At 43.0% G+C, this 24,667-nt stretch overlaps 1 protein-coding gene across 1 annotated transcript in view; it reads left to right on the forward strand.

The window, feature by feature from the left end:
• Positions 1-24,667, forward strand: part of MRPL48 (mitochondrial ribosomal protein L48) — a 50,893-nt gene continuing 26,226 nt past the window's right edge. The window contains exons 1-4 of the mRNA XM_070425599.1: positions 1-173; positions 8,095-8,147; positions 13,735-13,772; positions 20,893-20,981. Of these exons, the coding sequence (XP_070281700.1) occupies positions 153-173; positions 8,095-8,147; positions 13,735-13,772; positions 20,893-20,981 (201 nt within the window). The 5' untranslated portion in view covers positions 1-152. The remainder of the gene's footprint in view (positions 174-8,094; positions 8,148-13,734; positions 13,773-20,892; positions 20,982-24,667) is intronic.

Consider the following 24,667-nt stretch of genomic DNA (forward strand, 5'->3'; position numbering starts at 1 on the left):
AACCAAGGTGCTGCGGGAGTTGAGGGAGTCTCGGTCGGAGATTGTTACGGGACCCGATCAAGGCCAGTCCGTCAGTGTTGTGAGCCGCCCGGGGGCTGCAGCTGCTTGGGTCGATCTTCATTTTGCACAGTAACGGGCCGCAGCAGCAAAGGATGAACGGAACTCTGGGGAAGGTAACGTGGGTTCCACGCGCGCCGCGCGCTGGGGAGGCGGCGGGGAGAGCAGGGCTGGGAGGTGGCCCGGACTATCACCGCCCCTGCAGACATCCGGGTATAGAAAATGGCGAAAACCAGGCTCTTCCCGGCAGCACACGCGGCGCCTTGTAATCAAAGCGCTGCGCTCCCTCCTCTCCGCTCCGGGTGCGCCCGGCCGCACCGTTCTGCGCGCCACGCAATTCCGCCCTCGCCGCCCAGCGGCCTGAAAAGAGGCGATCCCACGACGGGAGTCACAGCGCCAGGATAGGCCCCAGATCATTTTATCTTTGTATTAACTCATCAAGTTCCAGAATTTTTCCTAAGAATACCCTTTTTGACTTGAACTGATTGGGATGTGAGGCTACTTGGCGGTAAGGGAAGGGTGGTAATAAAATACATGTTTACTTATGAAACCGTAAGTGACTGCAGTAAAACCGATGCGCCGCTCTGAAGGTATTCCTTGGCCCTCCCTTGGCCTCTTAACAGATCGAACAGATTTCAGTTGAGCTCTGTCAGTTGTGCTTCTCAGAATAATGACTTATTTTTCAGTGATTTATGTCAGAATTTTATTTTCGGTATTAATTGTGGAGACTATACTTCCTCGATGCACAGATTAGCAGGTTCATCGCTGCTCATGGATCGACTAGTAATTATCTGGGGGCAGCCCCTGCATTTCTCCGGCTTCGTTTCCTTCAGGGCCCAAGCCCACTTGATTCTGCGTGAAATAACTCACTGTGGTTCACCTGAGCCAAATGGTGAGCATTGGCCAGATCTAGTGAAAGGATAATAGAAAACAACCAGACAGTTTCCAGCTTCTATGGTTAAAGACAGTCAGACGGGTGGCTCCGTGCTCCTGCTCTGCTTGCCTTGATGCCGAGGGGTGCTGGGAGGGGGGGACCCTGCTTTGACCATTCCGGGCTCCAGGGAGCCCATGCCAACCTGTCGTTAGGCCGTCACATGCGGGCGTTTAGGGTCCTCCCGAGTCTGATGCCGCTGTCCTTCTCCACCCCTTTGTAGACTGTTTCATCCGCCGCTGCTTTGTCCTTCCTTTGCCAAATGCTTAATTCCTGATCCTTGATCCTGTGGGGCCTTCTCACTTGAAGTGCCCTCACCGCCTGTCCAAACGCTCCATCCCTTCAGGCCCAGCCCATCGCATCTTTCTCTGAACTCCTGGCTGGTGTTATGTTTTGACACCTAATCATGTGCAGTCTTAGGAGCATCCTTGTCTCAGCCTGTCTGGGAGTGTTCGTTAATACCTTACGGTTACGAAGAAAACCAATGGGATTCTCTCTCTCTCGCCAGTTGTATGACCTTAGGCAGGTTATGTGACCTCTCTCGGCTTCAGTTTCACATCTGTAAAATGTAGGTCATGACGCCCACTATGTGAAATTGTTGTTTGTAATCTAAGAGATTATAGAAGATAATGTAAGACTACTTTGTAAGGCATGTAGGACTATACAAATAGGAATATTGACATTCTGTAATTAATAAATGGCTTCATCTGCATAATTTAATTTGCTCTTCATAATATTATGAGATGATCCCAGCAGGTACAAGATGAGGATATGGACGCTACTGGCACTGTCTGGTACATAATAGTTTCTCAGATGTCTTCCTGAATGCTTGAATGAATGAACTCCTTGCTTATAGGACAGTAGCCTCTTAAGTGGTAGTACTGAGATTATAGCCTAGGTCAGTGGTCGGCAAACTCATTATTAGTCAACAGAGCCAAATATCAACAGTACAACGATTGAAATTTCTTTTGAGAGCCAAAGTTTTTAAACTTAAACTATATAGGTAGGTACATTGTTATTAACTTAATTAGAGTACTCCTAAGGCTTAGGAAGAGCCACACTCAAGGGGCCAAAGAGCTGCATGTGGCTCGAGAGCCGCAGTTTGCCGACCACGGGCCTAGGTTTTCCACCTCTCTAAGACCCCACTGTCTTTCTTTTTCTGAGTATTTCACATCTCCTTACTTTGATAATAATCTTGGTTTTCCTAATCTGTGAAATGAAGAATGAAAGCTTTCCTTGACCTTCCCCATTGTCAATCCTTCCTTTTTTGTGACCTATACTGATCTCACATTGCAATGTAATAAATAATTTGTACATCTGCCATCCTCACTAGAAATATTTAAGGGTAGGCAACTGTATTTTCTTTGTGTTCAAATGTACTCATCTACAGTAGGTACTGAATGAATAAGTGATTGAATAAATGTTGACATTACATGATATTTACTTGGTAAAGCTAAGAATAGTACTTCAAACTCCTAGCTCAATTATCTTTCTTCGAGACCCTAAGACATTTTTAGCTTACAATAATCTCAAATTGTAGATGAGTGAGAAGCCCAGCTTTACTGGAATAAAACTGGATGGAATCATGTACCTCCTTGGGTCAGTAGAAGTAGTACAGACCTGGCTGGTGTTGCTAAGTGATTTAGCATTGACCTATGAATCCAGAGGTTGCCAATTCAATACCCTGTCAGGGCACACGTCCAGGTTGCTGGCTCAGTCCCCAGTATGGGCATGCAAGAGGCAGCCGATCAATGTTTTTATCTCTCTTTCCCTTCTCTCTCCGAAATTAATAAACACTGATAGAGATAGATGTTTCTATCGCTGCCTCCCTCCCTCTCTCTCTGAAATAAAAAACATTTTAAAAAAAGTATTAGTAGAACAGGGTGGATCTGACTAAGACACTAATGCTGATTTTCATCAAACCCAGAATACATATTGATTGATATGTATGACAGCCCAGAAAGAGCTACTCAACTATGGGGGCAGATCTCATAGTTCAAGTAAAACCATTGAGGGCTAACATGGAGCAGAATTCATATGAACAAGTGACAAATCAACAGACATGAATTAGGAGGACATAAGAAGATAGGAAATAGGAAACAAATGTACAGTGCCTAGAAGGGCAGGGAGTTCAAAATCCCAGGGAAGTTGTCAAGAAGTTCACTATATCCTGGTCACTACTAGACTATAAGTGGAGGACAGGGGCATTTTTCTACTTTGTTCATGGTTTTATCTTCAGCACCCATCACACACTAAGATATATATTGTTTAGTAAATGAGTAGCTGAACAATCACCACCGCTATCATCAATGCTACTTATTCTACCATTAACAATGTGCCTTGCAATTGCTAAGCCCTTTTTATATATTATCTAATTTAATCATATAAACAATTCTATGAGGTAAATATTTTTATAACCTCTTTAGAGATAAGGAAGTAAGGTTTGGAGGCATTTATTAATTCAACCAGTAAATATTTATTGAGCCCAGCCGGCGTAGCTTAGTGGTTGAGTGTCGACCTATGAACCAGGAGATCACAGTTCGATTCCCAGTCAGGGTACATGCCCAGGTTGCGGGCTCGATCCCCAGTTTGGGGCATGCAGGAGGCAGCCAATCAATGATTTTCATCACTGATGTTTCTGTCTCTCTCTCCCTCTCTCTGTGAAATCACTTTTAAAAATGTTTATTGAGCACTTGTGTAGAAAATGTGCTAGATGCTGGGATGTAGCTTTTCCTGTTTTCATGGAACTTGTATTCCTAGCAAAAGAGACAGACGAATTAAATAGGTAACTTTGTGTGATAAATGCCATAGAAGAAAGATTCTGGGTGTTGTATGGATGTTTAATGTGCAGGATCCAAGCAAGTCTGCACAGTCAGGAAAGTATTCTGAGGTTGTTACATGACTATGACTTAAAGAATGATAGAACTTTTTTTTTTTTTTATGATAAAGAGCATGTGCAAAAACCCCGAAATGAGAACACACTGGGAATTTCGAGGGCCCCAAGGAAATTGGGAGAGAAGCAGTGGGGCTTGGATCAAGGGAGAATGTGCAGAGAAGTATGGGGATGAGAGTTGGGGAGACAGCAGGGGAGTGGGCTTACAGTTCAGGAGATGACCACAGGTGTTTTGAACTGAATTTAGTCCTGGAGGATGTTAGGGAATTGGGCCATCTAGCAGTTATGATGTGAGGCCAGATATTTCATTTTAAAAAAATACTGAGATATCATTCACATACCATAATATTCACCCTTTAAAAGTAGACAACTCAGTGGTTTTTAGCGTATTCACAAAACTGTGCAGCTATCACCACTATCTAGTTCCAGAATATTTTCATCACTCCAAAAAGAAACCCTGTGCTCATAACAAGTCACTTATCATTCCCCAATACCCCTGTCGACACCCTGGTAACCACTAATCTTTCTGTCTCTATGGGTTTGTCTGTTCTGGTCATTTCGTATAAATGAAATCGTACAGTATCTGAGGCCATGAGTTCCTTTAGTGCCTTGCCAAAGATCATACAGCTAGTAAATTGGAAGTGCTAATATTCAAACCCAGGTCTTCGTGAATTTATAACCGGTGCCCCTAACTGCCATAAAGACGCAGTGCAAAGACAGACTTTGATAGTCTGTCATTCTTTAAGTCATAGCCATGCAACAACCTCAACATCAGAAGAGAATGGCTAAACAAAAGCAGTTTTGAAAGAACTTAGAAAAAGGTCAGCTAGAACATATCTACTAGCTATGTGCATTGGACATATTAATTCACCTTTCTGAGCTTTGGTATCCTCACAGTAAAACGGGAGTAGAAATATCTACCTCACAAAATCGTTGTGAGCAGTAAAGGAAATGATGTTTGGCATATAGCAGGTGCTTAAGAAATAGGATTATTTAGGCTATTATGAGCATATTCATTTCACTAATATGAATTGGTATTACTCTTTTGAGAGGTAAGTGGCAGAATGGAAATCGTGGGCTTTGGATTCAGTCAGACTTGGGGTTGAATTCTTGGCACCTGTGACCAAGCTTATACCTTTGAGCAATTGAACCTAAGCCTCTGTATTTTCCTCTATAAAACAGACAATTATCTCAATAATGATTCTACCTTTGGTATAAAGAGTATATGTAAAGTGCTTAGCACAAAGGATGTACTCAATAAGTAATAGTAAAAATGCTATTTTAAATAATATTTGTTAATATACAGATATATTCTGTCAGTCTTCAAAAAACGCCTCTCAGTTGTTTCTTCATGGGCTCCTGACCCACTGCTGGCACCACCCACTTTGGGGCTCTGGTGTCTAAGGCTGCTCATCCTATATAATAAAAGCCTAATATGCAAAACGACTGAATGGTGGAATGACCGGTCGGTGGAGGGGGAGGCAGGGCCAGCGAGTGAGTGGTGCCAGGCCAGCCAAGGTGGGTGCCAGTGGGCAGAGGGAGGGGATGGCAATCGGGGGGCAGCAACAGTGACTGGCAGTGGTGGAGAGGCAATTGGGGGGCAGGACTGGCCACTCGCTGGCTGGAGCTGTCCCCCTATCGGCCTGCCGGTCACCTCCCGCAGAGGGAGGCCAGACTGCGGCTTAGGCCCCTAAGGGCTTCCAGACTGCGAGAGGGTGCAGGCTGGGCTGAAGGATTCTCCCCACCCGCCATGCATGAATTTTAGTGCACCAGGCCTCTAGTGAACTATAAGATTTTGCCCCCTGACTTCTCTTCTTTGGTAGCTGTGAAGTCCTTTCCAGTTCTTGGCTCCCAAGCTCCTGGGACAAGTATTTTTATATCCCATTGTGGCAGCTGTGTCCTCATTCATTCATTCACTAGCATGACTGTCCTCCTCTTCCATTTGCCCCAGAGCTGGAGCTGCTCTTCATTTGCTGACTGGGAGGAGGGGCTATTTGTGGATGCAGTCCCAAAATAGATTACTTTGGTCCTGATAAATACTGCTGAGCATTGCAGGGAGAGGAAGCACATTTCCCAGAGCTGAAAGGAAGCAGCGTTCACACCACAGTTTGAATGTCTTCCAGAAAGTTGTCAGCCTTTAAGCCTGGCTTTTAGATAATTACATCCTTTGCTATTGTAGAGACTCTGAACAATTAAAGTGAGGAAAAATCAGTCTCATCTAGATCTTTCTTCCCATCCAATACTTCCTCTGTATGAAGTGACTCATTTAAGAATATATTCTGGCCCTAACCCGTTTGGCTCAGCGGATAGAGTGTCAGCCTGCGGACTCAAGGGTCCCAGGTTCAATTCCGGTCAAGGGCATGTACCTGGGTTGCGGGCACATCCCCAGTAGGGGGCGTGCAGGAGGCAGCTGATTGATGTTTCTCTCTCATCAATGTTTCTAACTCTCTATCCCCTCCCTTCCTCTCTGTAAAAAAATCAATAAAATATATTTAAAAAATATATATATTCTGTTCACTGGATTTCTGTTCTGCTTGTGATGATGGTTGACAGATCTTGGGACTGGAGGAACCAAGTGCGGGCACACACGTACAGTGCGATTGAAACTTCGTGGCCCATGCGCAGAAGTCGGTATTTTGTGGAAGAGTCGGTATTTTGTGGAAGAGCCACAATCAAGGGGCCAAAGAGCCGCATGTAGCTCTCGAGCCGCAGTTTGCCGACCACTGGATAGGGATTGTGCTTACATTTCTTCCTCAACTTTTTAAAATTGAATTAAGAGAGAGGAGGGGGGGGGGAGAGAGAGAGAGAGAGAGAGAAACATCAATGTGCGAGCAAAACATCAAGCAGTTACCTCCCACACGTGCCCATTCTGGGTGGCTGAACTTGCAACCTTGTGCCCTGACCTTATGATGTACTAGATAACACTTCAACCAACTGAGCCACACCTGCCAGGGCTGTGCTTATATTTTTTAACAGATTTATAGAGATATAATTCAAGTACTATATAATTCACCTATTTAAAATGTGCAATTCAATGGCTTTTAATATATTCAGAGTTGTACAACCATCACTACAATCAATTTTAGAACATTTTCATCATCGAAAAAACCCCATATACCTTGGCTGTCATTCTCAGCTCCTCAGATCCTCAGCCCTAGTCAACCACTAATCAACTTTCACTATAGATTTGCCTATTCCCAGGATTTCATATAAATGTAGTCATACAATATTTGGCCCTTGTGACGGATTTCTATCACTTGGCATAATATTTTCAAAGTTTATTCATGTTGTTTTTATTTTTTAAATATATTTTTATTGATTTCACAGAGAAAGAGAGAGGGAGAGAGAGATAGAAACATCAGTGATAAGGGAATCATTGATTGGCTGCCTCCTGCATGCCTCACACTGGGGATCCAGCCCACAACCCAGGCATATACCTTGACCAGGAATTGAACCGTGACCTCCTGGTTCATAGGTCGATGCTCAACCACTGAGCCACACCAGCTGGGCAAATTTTGTTTTAATTCCTTTTAATATTCAGCATAGTACTGTAGTTGGCATATAATAGTCTTTTTGTTTATTTATTTTATAATAGTCTTTTTAAAAATAAACTTTAAAATTTGTGCAAGAGTAGGCCTTCCTTCCCCTGGCTGCTGGCACCAGCTTCCCTCTGGCACCCAGGACCCGGGCTTCCCTTGTAGTCCAGGTTCATCCAGAAGGTCGTCCGGTCTAATTAGCATATTATGCTTTTATTATTATAGGTAATTTCTTGGACTGTAACCTCAGTGGGCCTTAGTTACCTCACCTATAAAATTGCTTTCAAGTGTTTTGAGAATTAGGGAAGAAATTAAGAAAGTCTGTTGCGTGGTGCCTGTGCTTGGCAGAAGCATCCTAGCTGTTGATCGATATTAGAAAAATAGATCAAATTAGAAAGGGGAAATAAGATTTTTTCTTTAAAAAAACAAAAAGCGCCCTGGAGCAGCATGGGAGGGGGGCTTCTGTTTTTTAAGCATTTTCTGTAGTGGGTGAAATAAGAAAGAAAAGATGACCTTGGTTTGCCTGCATATTTAATATTAACTATAGGACAGCTTCTTTGCCTGACAAGAGCCTTTGGGTCCTTTTGGTTTGTGTACTGAGGTCTAGCCTCTTTGTGAAGAGATGCTTGGAAGTTTATCAGTGCTTAGATTGTCCTAACATGGCTATTTTGCTGTAGGTGCTGTGTTTGAAGAATGACATCATTTTTAAGAAAGCCTTTCCTCTCTTAAGGTAAGGATTTTAATAATAATAGTTGAATATAATTAACATTTGCATTCTGCCAGGTAATTCACACAGCATTTTTCTTTCGTCATCTCCACTTGCATGTCTACTAAGCATCTTGAGCATGAACACCTCTGCCATCTTGCTCTTTTTTTATTTATTTTTATTTTCTTATTTAGAGTGAAAGGGAGAGGGGGAGAGAGAGAGAAACATCAATGATGAGAGAGAATCGTTGATCAGCTGTTTCCTGCACGCCCCCCTCAGGGGATGGAGCCCACAGCCCAGGCACGTGCCCTTGACTGGAATCAAACCTGAGACCCTTCAGTCTGCAGGCTGACGCTCTATCCAATGAGCCAAACCAGCTAGGGCATGCCATCTTGCTCTTTATCCATTCTCAGTGAATGACAACCCCATTCATCTAGTTCAGTGATGGCAAACCTTTTGAGCTCGGCGTGTCAACATTTTGAAAAACCCTAACTTAACTCTGGTGCCGTGTCACATATAGAAATTTTTTGATATTTGCAACCATAGTAAAACAAAGACTTATCTTTTTGATATTTATTTTATATATTTAAATGCCATTTAACAAAGAAAAATCAACCCAAAAAATGAGTTCGCGTGTCACCCCTGACATGCGTGTCATAGGTTTGCCATCAGTGATCTAGTTACTTAGGCCAGAATCCTTGGAGTGATCCGTGACATTGTTATTTCTCTCACTCTACATCCAATTCTTTAACAAATCCTGTTGGCTCAACTTTTGAAATATTATAGAATTTTTTTTTTTTTTTTTTTTTTTTTTTTTTAAATTAAATCTTTATTGTTCAGATTATTACATTTGTTCCTCTTTTTTCCCCCCATAACTCCCCTCCTTCCAGCTCCCACCCCACCCTCCACCCTCACTCCCCACCCACTGTGTTCATCCATAGGTGCATGATTTTTGTCCAGTCACTTCCCGCATCTCCCACACCCCTTTTTCCCCCAAGAATAGTCAGTCTATTCCCTTTCTATGTCCCTGATTCTATTATAATCACCAGTTCATTCTGTACATCAGGTTATTTATTCACTTGATTCTTAGATTCATTTGTTGATAGATGCATGTTTGTTGTTCATAATTTGTATCTTTACCTTTTTCTTCTTCTTCCTCTTCTTAAAGGATACCTTTCAGCATTTCATATAATACTGGTTTGGCGGTGATGAACTCCTTTAGCTTTTCCTTATCTGTGAAGCTCTTTATCTGACCTTCAATTCTGAATGATAGCTTTGCTGGATAAAGTAATCTTGGTTGTAGGTTCTTGGTATTCAGCACTTTGAATATTTCTTGCCATTCCCTTCTGGCCTGCAAAGTTTCTGTTGAGAAATCAGCTGACAGTCGTATGGGTATTCCCTTGTAGGTAATTGAGCCTCTTTCTCTTGCTGCTTTTAAGATTTTCTCTTTGTCTTTTGCTCTTGGCATTTTAATGATGATGTGTCTTGGTGTGGTCCTCTTTGGATTCCTTTTGTTTGGGGTTCTCTGCGCTTCTTGGACCTGTAAGTCCATTTCTTTCTCCAGGTGGGGGAAGTTTTCTGCCATTATTTCTTGAAATAGGTTTTCAATATCTTGCTGTCTCTCATCTTCTGGCACTCCAATGACTCTGATATTAGACCGCTTAAAGCTGTCCCAGAGGCTCCTTACACTATCTTCACACTTTCGGATTCTTTTTTCATTTTGCTTTTCCAATTGGGTGTTTTTTGTCGAATCTTTGGTTTGATTATTGTACTCCTCTGGTCTGCTATTGGGTATAATATTCTTTATTTCAGTCCGTGTATGCTTACTTTCTAATTTCTTTATCGTAGCATCGAGGGTCTCATTAGTTTTCGTGAGGTTCTGCACAAATTTATGGCAAGCCCTCAAAATTGCGATTCTTAGCTCCATATCCTCCATTTCTGTCATGTTTTTTTGTCTCCGCATCTTTTATGCTTTCTTGGTGCACCCCCTTGTGGTCTCTGTGCGCAGTCTTGTTCTAGCCAAGCCTTAATTGTTGTAGTTAACACTAGGGGGATTTGACCCTCAGGCCGACTGGCTATAGGAATCAGCTGTGCGGAAAACGTCTGCCTTCTGGGGAGGCGCTAATCCAGCCTTTGCCTGAGGCGATCGGCAAATGGCTGTGCGCAGGCTTTGGGCGGGGCGGGATCAACAGGGCGGGCGGAGGGAGCAGTTATGGCCACGCTCAGTCCCGTTCCCAGAGGCTCTGCTTCTCAGAACCCCGGCAGCCGCTGCAAACCTCGGAGAGAAAGCTGCCCTCAGGTTCCAACTGATGCCGGGTAATCCCGCTTCTCCCGTTTGAGTCTGGGTCCCTAGAGACTCGCCCGGATCTGGAGCCCAGAGTCTGAGACTCACTCCCGACAGAAAACGACAACCGCGCCCTGAGCCACCAGCCCGCTTTCGCGCGCACCTCGGTACCTTTGTATTTTCCACACTGCGCCGCCTCTGAGCCTCGATTTGCTGTTCTCTTTCCTTCTAGTTGTAGAGTCTCTCTTCAGCCAGCCTTCCTGTGGTTCTGGGTGATGTCCGTTCAGTCTTTTAGTTGTATTTTTGAAATGGTTGTTTGCGGCAGCGGTCTCCGGTGTTTACCTACGCCGCCATCTTGGTCGACTCTCAATATTATAGAATTAAACCAGATTCAGGTCTCAAACTATTCGTTTTGCTAAACTACTAGGGACCAGCTCCTTATCTTCTTAACACGTTAAGCGCCAAGCCTGTATTGTCTTCCTTTCCGTTTAGCCCACAATATCCGATTTCACCGATATGCTGGCGGCATCAGTGACTGACCGGTCCAGACGGAAAGTATAGTGTCAGTCACCGGTGACTGACATGGCGCTTAACGTGTTAACTACAATTATGCTGCCTTCTAAGTGGTCTCACTGCCTTCACTTTTGTCTTCTATCCTTCGCACTAAAATCAGAGTGATTCTTTTAAAATCAAGTTAGCTCATGTTACTTCTCTCTCAGACTTTCCCATCTTAGTCAAAATAAGTTCTACAATCCTACCATGGCTTACAAGTCTTTATCTAATCTGTTCCCTCATTGTATACTACTACTTACTCACTGGCTCCCTTTCTATTCCTTGATGACATAACCACTCTCCCACCTAAGGATCTGTGCACATTCTCCCCTCACATATCCATGTAGTTTGTCCTCTGACTTTATTCAGGTTTGTGCCCAAATGTTATATCATCAGGGAGGCCTTCTCTAACTACACCTCCCATCAATCTCTGTCCCCTCACCTTGCTTTATTTTTCATAGCAGGTATCACCACCTGGCATAATTTATATATATGTATGTGTATATTTATTTAAATTATCTGTCTTCCTCACCCTGCCCACTAGAATATAATCATCATATGGATAAAGACTTGCTAGTTTTGTTTACTTCTATATCCCAAGGGCCTAGAATGGTGCCTGGCACATAGTAGGCATTTAATAAATACTTGTTGAATGAATTAATAGTTCTTCATAATTATCTGGTGAGACAGGTGATATTATCTCAATTTTATGCATAAATAACTGAGGTTCAAAATGGTAAATCAATTGCTCAAAGATGACATAGCTAATATAAGTTGGAGTTAGGATTCAAACCCAAGTTGTTTTTTCACTCTTCTGTATATACAGTATGCTACCTCCCCATTGTTTTTTCTCTGGATGATAATGAAGAGCATTTGGCAGTTTATTTCTCTATTCATCTGATACCCACTGAATGTCTTATGCATGGCAGCCACAAGATATAAAACAATGAATTGAATATCTTCCTGACCACATGAGCCTGGATGAATTCTTTAATCCTTGACATTTATTGAAGCCTTTTCCTTTTATTCCTTTTCCATCTTAATCTATTTTTCCATTAATCAGTCAATTATTTAATATGCATTTACTCTGGCACCATGCCAGGCATTTTACATGTTCTCTCATTAACAAAAAACACTAGAGGACAAATATATAAATATTGTTATTTTACAAAAGAGGTATCTGGCCTTGGCCAGGTAGCTCAGTTGGTTAGTGTCGTCCCGATATGCCAATGTTTTGGGTTCAATCCCCAGTCAGGGCACATACAAGAATCTATGAATGGTTCTGGCCAGTGTTTTTCAGTTTTGAGAGCATCAGTCTGAGGACTGAAGGATCCAGGTTCGATTCCCTATCAAGGGCATGTACCTGGGCTGCAGGCCCGATCCAGGCCTAGGTGGGGGGGTATGTGCAGGAGGTGGCCAATCAATATATCTCTCTCATATCGATGTTTCTCTCTCTGTCTCCCCCCTCCCTTCCTTCCTCTGTCTCTCTCTGTGAAATCAATAAATTTAAAATAAAAAAAGAGGAAACTGGCTCAGAGAGTTTAAGATACATTTTCAGTCCCATGAGATGCAATAACTGTGTTACAGAGACACAAAATAACTTGCCTAAAGTCACAGTTTGAAAATGTTGGAACCAGCATTTAATCACAGATCTGCTTGTTTCTAACTTGTCCCACAGTTTAGCGTCAAAGCTTTGCAGGATACTGAATTAAAATACTCTGATTACCTAGTCAACCAAACAGAACCATTTTAAATTATGTACTTATTTTTTTTATTATTATTGTTGTTATTGATTTTAGAGAGAGGAAGCGGGAGAGAGAGAGAGACAGAAAGAACATTGATGTGAGAGAGAAACATTGATGGGTTGCCTCCTGTTGTGCCCTGACCAGAGATCAAACCTGCAACCTTTTGGTGTATAGGAGGACACTCCAACCAAATGGACCACCTGGTCAGGGCCAAACTGAACCATTTTATTCTGCTCCATATTCACTGGCTTCTGTATCCAGTCTAGTTCCCATTGCTGTCCCTTCCTCTCCATCTTCCCTGAGCATGTTCTAATGCAAGGCTATTATAAGAACCACCTCACTGGTTCTCTTGCCTCAGTATCACCTCTTCCCATTCATTTCTCACTTACTGCCAGGGTTAACTTTCCAAAACTTAATCTTGATCATATCACTCCTGTGTTTAGATTCTGCCAGGAGCTTCCCACTGCCTATACAGAATAAAGACCAAACTTCACACAGCACACGAGGTTCTTTATAAACTGACTCCCTATTACCTCTTTCACTCTGTTCCCTTCCCTGCAGCTTAAATTCCACTTACATCCAGCTGCTTGCTGTTCCCTAAACTTACCACTTTTGTCTCTCTGCTTAGAATGCTTTACCTGTTAGGGTAAGTAATCCAGAACAGTTCATTTTTAAAGCTCGGCTCAAAAAGTTTCACCTCCCTGGTGGAAATGATAACACATAAATTTGTGTTTCACCAAATCATGTACATGTTTTCGTTCTGGATCAGTACTATACTGTGGTTCGCATTTGTTTACATACAGTATCTCTCTCCCAACTAGACCATAGATAGAGACATTTACTTTGTATTTTTGTATCCTCAAGACCTAAGCACATTGGCTGGCACATAGTAGATACTTAATATTTGTGGAAGGGAGGGAAGGAGGAAATATCTGGCATTGACTTATCCTTAATGAGGAGTATAAAAGTTTTGATAACTGCAAATAAATAGTGGGTATCTAATTGTATTCAACATACTCTCTCTTTTTAGGTTTAAAACTTCAGGAGAGAATCCCATTTGTTCTGCAGGTAAGCATTTTTTTCCTGGTGTAGTCTGCTTACTTTAAGTGACTCCCTAACACTCTAATAATTTTTCTAGAAGGATGCCTAACATATCTTTGAGAAGAGTGGCTGGGACCAAATCCAAGCCCTCACATGGAATAGGATAGTGGGCAAGAACATAAAGAAATAGTTAGGAGCAAGAGCTCTACAGTTTGTTTAGATTCCAACTCTAACTTATATTTATTGTGTGACCTTTGGCTACTTCCCCATAACTTCGTTTCCTCACTTTTAAAAAATGGGGATAATTAGGCCGTGGCCAGGTAACTTAGTTGGTTGGAGCATTGTCCCAATGCACCAGGGTTGTGGGTTTGATCCTTGTTCAGGAGACAAACAGGAGTCAATCAATGAATGCATAAATAAGTGGAACAACAAATCAATGTCTCTCTCTCCACCCCCTCTTTCCCTCTCTCTTCTTCTATCTCTAGAATCAATCCTATATAATAAAGAGCTAATATGGAAATGGTCAACATGCCCTAATACTGTCACGCCTTAACAGCTCAGACACTCAACACTGGGGAGAGAGGAATGGGGACCAGCCAGCACAAATGAGCTCGTGAGAGAGGAATGGGGACCAGCCAGGCTGCAGCCCGGAGAGGGACAAGCCACCCGCCCTGCAGTCCCAGGTGCCAGCGCCTGTACCTCTGCCCTGGGAGAGGGACAAGCTGCCTGCCCCCTGTTCCTGGGCACCTGTGGCTGTGCCCCCGGTGAAGCTGCCCACCCACGGTCCCCCATGGCTGTGGCCAGCCTGGGCAAAGCCGGCCCGGGTCCTGGGTGCCTTCGACCGGCCGGAGGAGGGAATCCTGGGTCCCGGGTGCTGGGTGAGGCAGAGGCGGTTAGGGGCGATCAGGCCAGCAGGGGAGCAGTTAGGGGCAATCAGGCTGGTAGGGGAGCAGTTAGGGGCAATGAGGCAGGCAGAGGAGGTTAGGGGCGATCAGGCAGGCAGGCAGGCGAGCGATTAGGAGCCAGTGGTCCTGGATTGTGAGAGGCAGTCGAACATCCCCCAAGGGGTCCTGGATTGGAGAGGGTGCAGGCCAGGCTGAGGGATTACCCCCCCCCCCCCCCGCACGAATTTCGTGCAGTGGGCCTCTAGTCAATAAATAAAAATGTAAACATGGGGATAATTGTAGTACTAACTACAGTGAATTATTTGAAGATTCAGTGAGGTAAAACACGTAAAGTGCTCAAAAATTTAGATGTTTTTATTATTATTTCTATTATTAGTGTTACTATTCCAGACTTATTTTTCATGTCTATCATCTGCCAGGCTAGGGCTTTTCTTTTAGTATTTTGTAATGACTGTCCATTCAATCTAATTAACTCAATAAATTTTAATCTGTTTCAATCTAGCTATTAACCATTTTTGCTTTTTCTATTCTGTGAGAAATTTCAAAGCAATTGTTGTATTTCAATGAAATCTGTCATTTTTCTAAAGAGTATCAGAGCAAAGGAATGGGAGTAAAGAAGGGAACTAATGTTTACTGAGTGCTTAATATGTGCCAGGCAATGTATAAGAGGCAAGCGCTAAAGACCCCTCGGGGGGTGTCCGCCTGCTGGCTTAGGTGCATCTCCGCCGGCAGTCGGACATCCCCAGAGGAGTCCTAGACTGCGAGAGGGCGCAGGCCGGACTGAGGGAACCCTCTCCCCCACCCGCAGGGCATGAATGTCATGCACCGGGCCTCTAGTTAATAATGCCCCAATATCATCTAATACCTTATCCACTTCCTCAATTGTCCCCAAAATGTCTTTTGTGAGATTGTTTATAACCAAGAGCCAATAAAGGTTTACACTGTGTATTTCACTATTCCATCACCTTTAATCTAGAACAACTCTACCACTTTTTCCCTATAACAGTGACTTTTTGATAGGGCCAAACCATTTGTCTTATAGAATGTCCTCCCTCCTTGATTTGTCTGATTTTCATGGTGGTGTGTAACATGTTCTTTGTTCCCCTTCCAACAAACTGAAAGTTAGATCTACAAGCTTGACTAGATTTAAGTTAAACAGTTTTAGCAAGAAAACCAACTGATGCTCTGAACTTCATTTTGCATCCTGTCAGGAGATTTAAAAAAAAACAACTAAGAATATCTGATTATAAAAGTGAAAAACATACATTTTAGAGAATATGGAAAACACACACACACATCTGAAAAAGCTGAAGAAAACTCACTTCTAATCCTTCTATCCACCAGAGATTACTGCTTAGCATTTTAGTGTATATCCTACCAGGTCTTTTTCTAGGTCTCTCTCCCTCTCTCTCTCTCTCTCCTGATATATATATGCATGTGGGAACCAATGATGATATATTATGCTTTATCATTTCCTTTTTCCCACTTAATCTATAGTGAACATTTTCTACTATCCTATATAATAAAAGCCTAATATGCAAATCGACCGAACGACTGGCAGAACGATTGGTTGCTATAACGCACACTGATCACCAGGGGCAGATGCTCAACACTGGAGCTGTCCCCTGGGGGTCAGTGCACTCCCACAGAGGGAGTGCTGCTCAGCCAGAAGCCAGGCTCACGGCTGGCGAGCGCAGTAGCAGTGGCGGGAGCCTCTCTGCCTCTATGGCAGCACTAAGGAACAGTGAACCAAGTGGTAAGGAGCAGTGAGCAGGCAGGCAGTAAGGAGCGAGGGGTCCCAGACTGTGAGAGGGCACAGACCGGGCTGAGGGGACCCCCCCTCCCCCGTCCAGTGCACGAATTTCGTGCACTGTGCCTCTAGTAATACATACATACATACATACATACATAATCTATATAATTATTTTGAATGTATTGCCTTAAGAGAAACAATTTGGAGGGGAGGATTCTGAGTCCAATTTTGAACATGTTGAATCGAGTGCTTGTGAGGAGGATATATTAAGTAGCCCATTGGATACATTGATCTTGAGCGCAAATATAGGTTTGGGTTGAAACTGTAAATTTGGAAGTCATCATAGTGTCCATCTTAAGTCATGGGAATGAATGACCTGAGGAGAACAAGTAGAGAAGAGGCCCAAGGATCAGGCACCTGGGGAAATCCAACATTAAAAAATTGGATAGAGGGTGAAAGAGATGGTGAATAGGATTGAAAATAGGAGGCCAAAATGATAGGAGAAAACCAGGACAGTATAGTTTCATGGCAAACAAAAGTAGTATTAAACCTTTTGTGTAAATAAAAAAGAAAACTCAGATGCCAGTCACCATTTTTAAGTACACAGAAACTCAATAACCCTTCAGTGGTTTCAAAAAGCAGGGCTGAAAGTGATCTTTGAGATGATTACATTTCTCAGGTAAAAGTACCACAAATGTTTGCCATGGTCTCTCATCTACTGGAATTCCTTGGCAAGGAGGCATTTTTCAAATGCAGTTTGGGGCAATTCCTATCATTAGAGCAGCTGGTTAATTAAGAAGCTGAATCAAACTACTGTTAAATTAACCATTTTCCTCCTTAAATGAAAGGTTTTGGTCAGATTACCAGTAGTTAAACTGCTTAATTAACCAGTTGTTTTAATTATAAAATTTACAATTTTGAAAGCCTCTGATTTTGTAAGTTCAACTGAATCCCTCCCATCCCTGCTTCATATCATTAATCTGGGTTTCCTGCTGTCACATTAACATTGCAGCCTCCTGAGAGAAAAGGCAACTCTTCACTGAAGAAAACAAAACCCCAGGGTTTTAAAAGGAGGCTTTGAAAATCTTTCAGTTAGCACAATTACTGGATGTAATCATGCAGTGACTTCTCCCACCTCACATCCCTTCCTGTATATATGCCAGAGCCAACTGTCCTTCAATGTCCTTGTTTACTAAACTCAATTATTTCTCCTTCAAAATAGGAACAAGCGTATATAGTAGGGCTATTCGGGAGGAAAAAACTGGGGTAGCCCCAGCCAAGAATTAATTACGGGACATTCTCTCCATTCAACAGACTGCATGTCCCTGATATAACCTACTCAGCACCTGGCAAATAGTATGTGCTCAGAAAGTGTAGGTTTACAGTTGGTTCTCACGACTGTAAACTTACTTTTGCCCACCCCTGTAGTGCTTCGTACATAGTAAATACTTTTTAAAAAATTGTGTGTGTGAAATGAATAAGTGGTTGAATTAATGAAAGAGAATAACTTAATTCGGTCTGTGTTTTAGAAAGATTAATCAGTAAGCTCTAGAGCAGTGATGGCGAACCTTTTGAGCTCGGCGTGTCAGCATTTTGAAAAACCCTAACTTAACTCTGGGGCCATGTCACATATAGAAATTTTTTGATATTTGCAACCATAGTAAAACAAAGACTTATATTTTTGATATTTATTTTATATATTTAAAATGCCATTTAACAAAGAAAAATCAACCAAAAAAAATGAGTTCGCGTGTCACCTCTGACACGCGTGTCATAGGTTCGCCGTCGCTGCTCTAGAGGATAGAGAGGGGGATATGTTGAGATCACCAACAATAACTTAGCCAAGACTACCATTTGAATCTCCTATCCCTTCCATCCATACTCCCTCTCCCTACTCCCTTTTCCACCTCTCCCTACTCCCGTTTCCATACAACAACCAAAGTGATATTTTAAAAACACATCAGACATATAATTTCCCTGCTTATGGCTGTTCAGTCTGAAATCCAAACCCTTAACAAGGCCCAGTGTGGTGTGTTCTGACCCACTGCTCGAGACTCTGATACTCTCCATGCCCCTCTCACTTTGCATCAGCCACACTGAAAACCAAAGCTGTGTCCCACATTGAAGCCTTTACACATGCTGTTTCCTCTGCCTGGAACATTCATCCTCTATCTTTTCACTTAATAAACTCCTACTTGCCTTTCAGGTCTCAGTTTATTTTATTTATTTTTTTGAATAGGTAATACATGTGCATGAAACAAGTTTTAAAAGCTACAAAAGAATATAAAATAAACAGTAAATGTCCCTCTCCTGCTTTCTAGCCACTTCCTCTCCCTGGGGATAAACACTATTACCATTTCCCTCTGAATTCTGGTCTCAGTTCACATGTCATTTTTTTCAGAAAGGCCTTCTCTGATACTGCAATCTAAAATAGATCCTCCGATTGTATTGCCATAGCCCTCTGTGCTTTTTCTTTTTATTTATCTCAATTTGGAATTTTATATTTATTTTGTGACTGTTCCATTAATGATACCTTCCTCCCTCAAGACTGTCAGCTCCATAAGTGGAGTTTTGTTGGCCTTGTCTACTTTTTCACTGTTATTGTTAATCCTCCCCCAAAGATATTTTTTTTCCATTGATTTTTAGAGAGAGTGGAAGGGACGGGGAGAGACAGAGAGAGAAACATCAATGTGAAAGAGACACATCAATTGGTTTCCTCCTGCACATGCCCCACCAAGGCCGGAAATCGAGCCTGCAACCAAGGTACATGCCCTTGACCAGAATTGAACCTGGGACCCTTCAGTCTGCAGGCCTATGCTCTATTCACTGAGTCAAACCGGCTAGGGCGGCCTTGTCTACTTTTTTTTCTTCTTCTTCTTTATTGACTTCAGAGAGGAAGGGAGAGAGAGAGATGGAAACATCAATGATGAGGGAGAATCAGCTGCCTCCTGCACACCCCCTACTGGGGATTGAGCCCACAACCCAGGCATGTGCCCTTGGCCAGGATTGAACCTGGGACGCTTCAGTCCGCAGGCTGAAGCTAGGGCTTTGTCTACCCCCACTCCCTTATATCCCCCACTCTTAGCACAATGCCTGGTACATCATAAGTATGCCTTTTTCTGTAAACTCATCTCTTGCCAACCTGGTCCTCCTGTTCTGCCTTGAAATTCTCTCTGGTTCTTCCCCTCTCCATACCATGTTCTCTCCTCACTAACTCGTAGTCATACTTCAAGTTTTACTTAAAAGCCACCTGCTCTAAGAATTCTTTCCCAACACCTCAAGTCTAGCCTCAGTGCCCCTCCTATGTATGGCCCTGCATTGGTATTACTGTTTCCCCACTAGATCATAGGTTCTTTATTGCAGGGACTGTGTCTTTGCCTGTTCTTATAGCCCCAGCTTCTAAGGCACTGTGTGGTACCAAGAGTCCTGCCATAGATATTGGGTTGATTACACACTGCATAACTCTAGTGTGTGCCATTCACGTGGTATAATTGTCACTGGTTACTCTGATGGGAAATAAATATTTATTAAGTGAATGAACATGCTTTGAAGAGTTCAGTGCTTTTTCAAGGTCATGATAAAATATTGTTGGATAAGATTAATTTGCAAGACTCTGGTCTGAGGACCACTGTGTATTCATCAAGAGGATTTGGATATCAGCTTCTTGGGTGGGGTCCCAGTTTGCTGAGTTGGAACCCGAAGACTCAAAGGGTCAAATGTCTTAGATTCAGAGAGACAGAATTGGGACAGTGGCTAAGAACACACCCCAGTTATTTTCAGTGCTCTTAGGGAACCTCTCCCCAAAATACCTCCTCCTTCCTTGTGTGGTTAAACTCTTACTCCTCTTCCAAGGATTCAGCTTTTACCTCTGCTGAACCTATTGCCCTGCACCCTTCCCCACTGCTGCCCCCAAAGCAGAGTTAGTTGTTTGTCCCTCTAGGCACTCCCTACCTTGCACTCATCTCCATTTAAGTATTTTTTTATTTTTTTCCCATTTAAGTATTTTGTACACCATAATATAATTATCTGCTTTCCCATCATCCTTGTCCAGTATACACTGAGTGTCTAAAACTAGATGATTTTAAAAATGTTGTGGAAATCTATGATTGTCCTCATACCTAGTTATATTTGCTACCTGTCACTTTCTCTGTACAATCTGTAGAAAACTTCAAAAGAATTGTTGCCTGTGGAGGGACAGGAGGAAATGACAACCCTGTGAGAATTTATTTTGTTCCTATACCACCAGTGGCTCTAGCAGGAGAAAATTTCTCAAAGAAAGATAGGTAGTGGGACTGGATATAGTCCAGTGGGCAAAAGGAGAGAAATGGTGGGGAAAACTGAGAGTTAGCCCAGGATAATAAAATAGCTCTGGTTCTTTAAACCAAATAGTCCCAGTCTTGCAATGGAGAATTTGCCTACTCATTTCCTCATATGTGATCTGTTCCTGGAAGAGCTTTGAAACACATTTGTCTTATTTTCTCTCTTTTAGGTGGTATTCTACTGAGTACCAGCCGGCACTATAAGACAAAGCCCACCCATGGCATTGGAAGATACAAGCACTTAATTCAAGAACAAGAGGTAAAGGGGGCAGGGGTCCTTCAGAAGAGGAGAGTGTGCAGCTTTTGCAAACACCCAAAGATCAGATTTGCATAGGTTGGCTAGTATTGGAGCTAGAAAGAATAGGGGGTCATCCCTCAGTCCTCTCCAGTTACTTAGTTTCAATATTATCCAGAGTGGAGATGTTTCTACCAGGTCCCAGTCTCTTCCCTAGGCCAGGTTATCATAGTGAAAAGCAAATGACTTAGTTTTATTATTTGTGATGCTTTAAAAAATATCCTAGTACTTAGTTCTTAGTTCCTAGTTCCTAGTTCCTAGTACTTAGCTCAGTATGGACCTCACAATGGAAATAATACATCCAGTTTAGCTGAGTGAATGGTGGATAGTAGAGGTGGACTGCCGTTTTCAGCCAACTAGCTGAGTTTTATAGTATTTGCAGATTTAAAATATGTATGTGTTCCTTAAATTCATTATCACAGATAATTGGGAGTTAGTTCTAATTATTTTAAGACTAGAGGCCTGGTGCACAGCATTTGTGCATTCGGGGGGGTGAGGGGATCCTTTAGCCCAGCCTGCGCCCTTTGCAGTCCGGGAGCCCTCAGGGAATGTCAGACTGAGGCTTAGGCCTGCTCCCCATGGGACATCCTTAGTGCTGAGGTGGGCCGCTGAGGTCGCCAGCCATCACCCCGGCTTGTGGCTGAGCGGTGCTCCCCCTGTGGGAGCGCACTGACCACTAGGGGGCAACTCCTGTGTTGAGCGTCTGCCCCCTGGTGGTCAGTGTGCATCATAGCGACTGGCGAACCTCCATTTGGTCGATTTGCATATTACCCTTTTATTAAATAGGATAGGATTATTTAGCCTACTTCTCTGGCTCCAGCTGCAAGATTGCTTCTGGGTAGTTAGATTTCTGTGCATGTGCAGAGGATTTTCTGGTGGGGTGAACACAACACTGGCCTGAAAGTCAGAAGGTCTGGCTTTGAGTCATGATTCTATCACTTCCTGTAAAAGGTACAGTTTAGAAGATTTTGCAGTTCTACTGAGGAGTCTTCAACATTACTTTTGGTTCTTGGGCTTATTTTAATGTTCCCTGTAACCATGCACATCTCCCATTGCCTCTCTCTCCTTGGCAAAAGTTAAATACCACTTACCTGAGCTTCTGAAGCCACTAAGCTTGTCATGTTCTCTTAAGCATCATCCTTATATCAAGGAATTTCACTAGAAGAACATGGCCATGTATAAGGCAGCCTCCCAGCAGGAAACAGCCCAACTAAAATCATTTGTTTGTAGTGGGAAGTATACACAATTGGGAAACAGGAAAGTTATGTTCTAGGCTTGGTTCTGCAACTCATTAGCTTTGTGACTTTGGATAAATTAACCTTAGTCCTCTGGGCATGGTGGGCCCTGAAATTTTATGTAAAATGTTTTCTATTTGTGACTTTTTCTGAGAAAAGAGTCTGTAGCTTTTTTCAGGCTCTTCAAAATGGTTTAGAAAGTCCAGATTAGAATGTCTTTAAGAGTTTTTTAGTTTTGATATCCTCTAACTCCATGATGCTATGAAATATTAATCAAACACCTACTATGTAATAGGCATTATTGGGGGCGACTTGCCTATTTAAACTGGGTTGCAATAAAATTTTACAGGTTGAATGAACAAGATCTGGTTCATGCTCAGAGGGAGCTGGTAAACCATTAGAGATAAGACGTAGGTGATTATGTTCCCAAGCAGAAAATGACAAGTGCTAAAAGGAAGATATAAAGTACTATTAAATAACCTGGCTGGTAGCTCAGTTGGTTAGAGCATTGTACTGATATATCAAAGTTGTGAGTTTGATCCCCCTTCAGGGCACATACAAGAATCAGTCAATGAATGCATAAATAATTGGAACAACAAATTGATGCTTCTCCCTCTCTCTCTCTAAAAATAAATAAAATAAAGTGCTACTAAAAATCAGAAGAAAGAGTGATTTACACCCCTTCTAAGTTGTGACACCTTAGCATAGTTGTTGCAGTTGTTTTATTTTAGGACATCCCTCTTCTAAAAGTCCCACATAAATTAGCAGGAAATGAAATTGGTTTTGTTGGGGGGCGGGGAGAAGGTGTGTTTTTACTAGTAATGTTTTGGGATCTTTCGTCTTAAGATAATTTTCTGCATGTGTCATGCTCCAACACACTCCTTAGCTTGGTATAAAAGGAAGTTTAATGCCATATTTAATGCCATCTGTCCCCATCTTTCTCTCTAGCTTCTTCTGCTATCTCATGGAGACCATGCTTTAACTCCATTGGGCCTCTTGCTTTTCATCCAAATCACCATACCATTTCAAGGCCTCTCACATGCTGTACTCTCCACTTGGAAGACCTTTTCCCCTTTTTCACTTGGTTAATACATCCTCAACCTTTAAATCTCAGTGAGAAGTAGGGTGAGGATGAAAAAAATGTATCTTCCCTTCTAAGAAACCTTCCTGGATTCCCTGCACTGGGTTACTTATCCTGCCATGAGCTTCCCGAGTTCCTGTGCTTCCTCTGCCCTAGGACCTAATGCTCTGTTTTAACCATCTGTTTTGGTGACCACCTCCCCTTCTAGATGGTGAGCTCTATAGGGTAGAGGCCATGCCTTATTTTTTTCTGTATCCTCACTTCCAACACAGGACCTGGCATCAGATAGAGGGCAGTAAATATTGATTGAGCTAAATTGAAATGTGATTATTGAACCTGCCCCAAGGCTTTAGAAATCAGAGCTGGCAAACACCACCCACTATCTGCAGACAGCTGGTTGCAGATGACCTTGGTTGCTGGAAGGGAGTTATGTGCCCTCTACTTGCAGTACAGGCTTTTCTCTGAGGTCATTCATTGTTCTGGGGTGGCTAGCACAGTAGTGCTGGATAGTAGGGAAGCTGCTGCAGGCTCACTTCCTGCAAGGACAACACAGTGAAAGTTCTCGTCTTGCAGAGGCTCTGTCTCAAGTTCCAGTCTCCTGTACCCCACTGGGGCACTGGACTGGAAAAGCTAGAAGGCATCTTTGTGGTCCCCTTTCTCTCCTTAAGTCTAGAACCTAGAAAAAACAAGTAAGTCTTTTCCTCTCTGGGTCTCAGGCTGGGCCCTCTACTCTTTTGAGCCCCACGTCCCTGAAATGAGAATTAATTCTCATGTACAAAGTGCCTAGCCCTTGTCCCATTTCTGCTGGTATAATCTCTTCACTCCTCCTTCCAAATGTCCCACACTCAGTTTTAAGATCCCTGAACCTTGGGAAGGAAAATGCACACCTACCTCATCTCAGCTCTCCTGGGCAATACTAGTTTTACCTCTTTTTTCTTTCATGGCCTGGTTGGTTCCCATCCCTCCACCCTGTGTCCTTTTCCTTGTTGCTTCTCTGAGGAGTAAGTGATAGGGGAGATGAAAATGAGGCTTCCTCTTGGGTGATAACATGGGAGATGACAGCAAACCATGGGGTTCCAAGTCTCTCATAGCATAGACCCAACCTCCTCAGTGATTCTTCTTCTTGCATCCTATGCTTCAGGCACATTTCTCATGCACCCATGCTGCCTCATGTCTCTGTGCCTTTGCACATGCTCCTTCCCCTTTATGGAATGGCTAGGGGCCCAGTGTACGAATTCGTGCACCTTGAAAGGAACTGTGGGCCGTGAGGCTACGGTAGGCACAGGGGTAGGTCTTGGCCCATCCTCCGCACCCCTGCCTGGCCCCTCCCACTG

Source organism: Myotis yumanensis, unplaced genomic scaffold (assembly GCF_028538775.1).
Source record: "Myotis yumanensis isolate MYYU_CA2020_CCGP unplaced genomic scaffold, mMyoYum1.0.hap1 SCAF_10, whole genome shotgun sequence".
NCBI classification, from domain to species: domain Eukaryota; kingdom Metazoa; phylum Chordata; class Mammalia; order Chiroptera; family Vespertilionidae; genus Myotis; species Myotis yumanensis.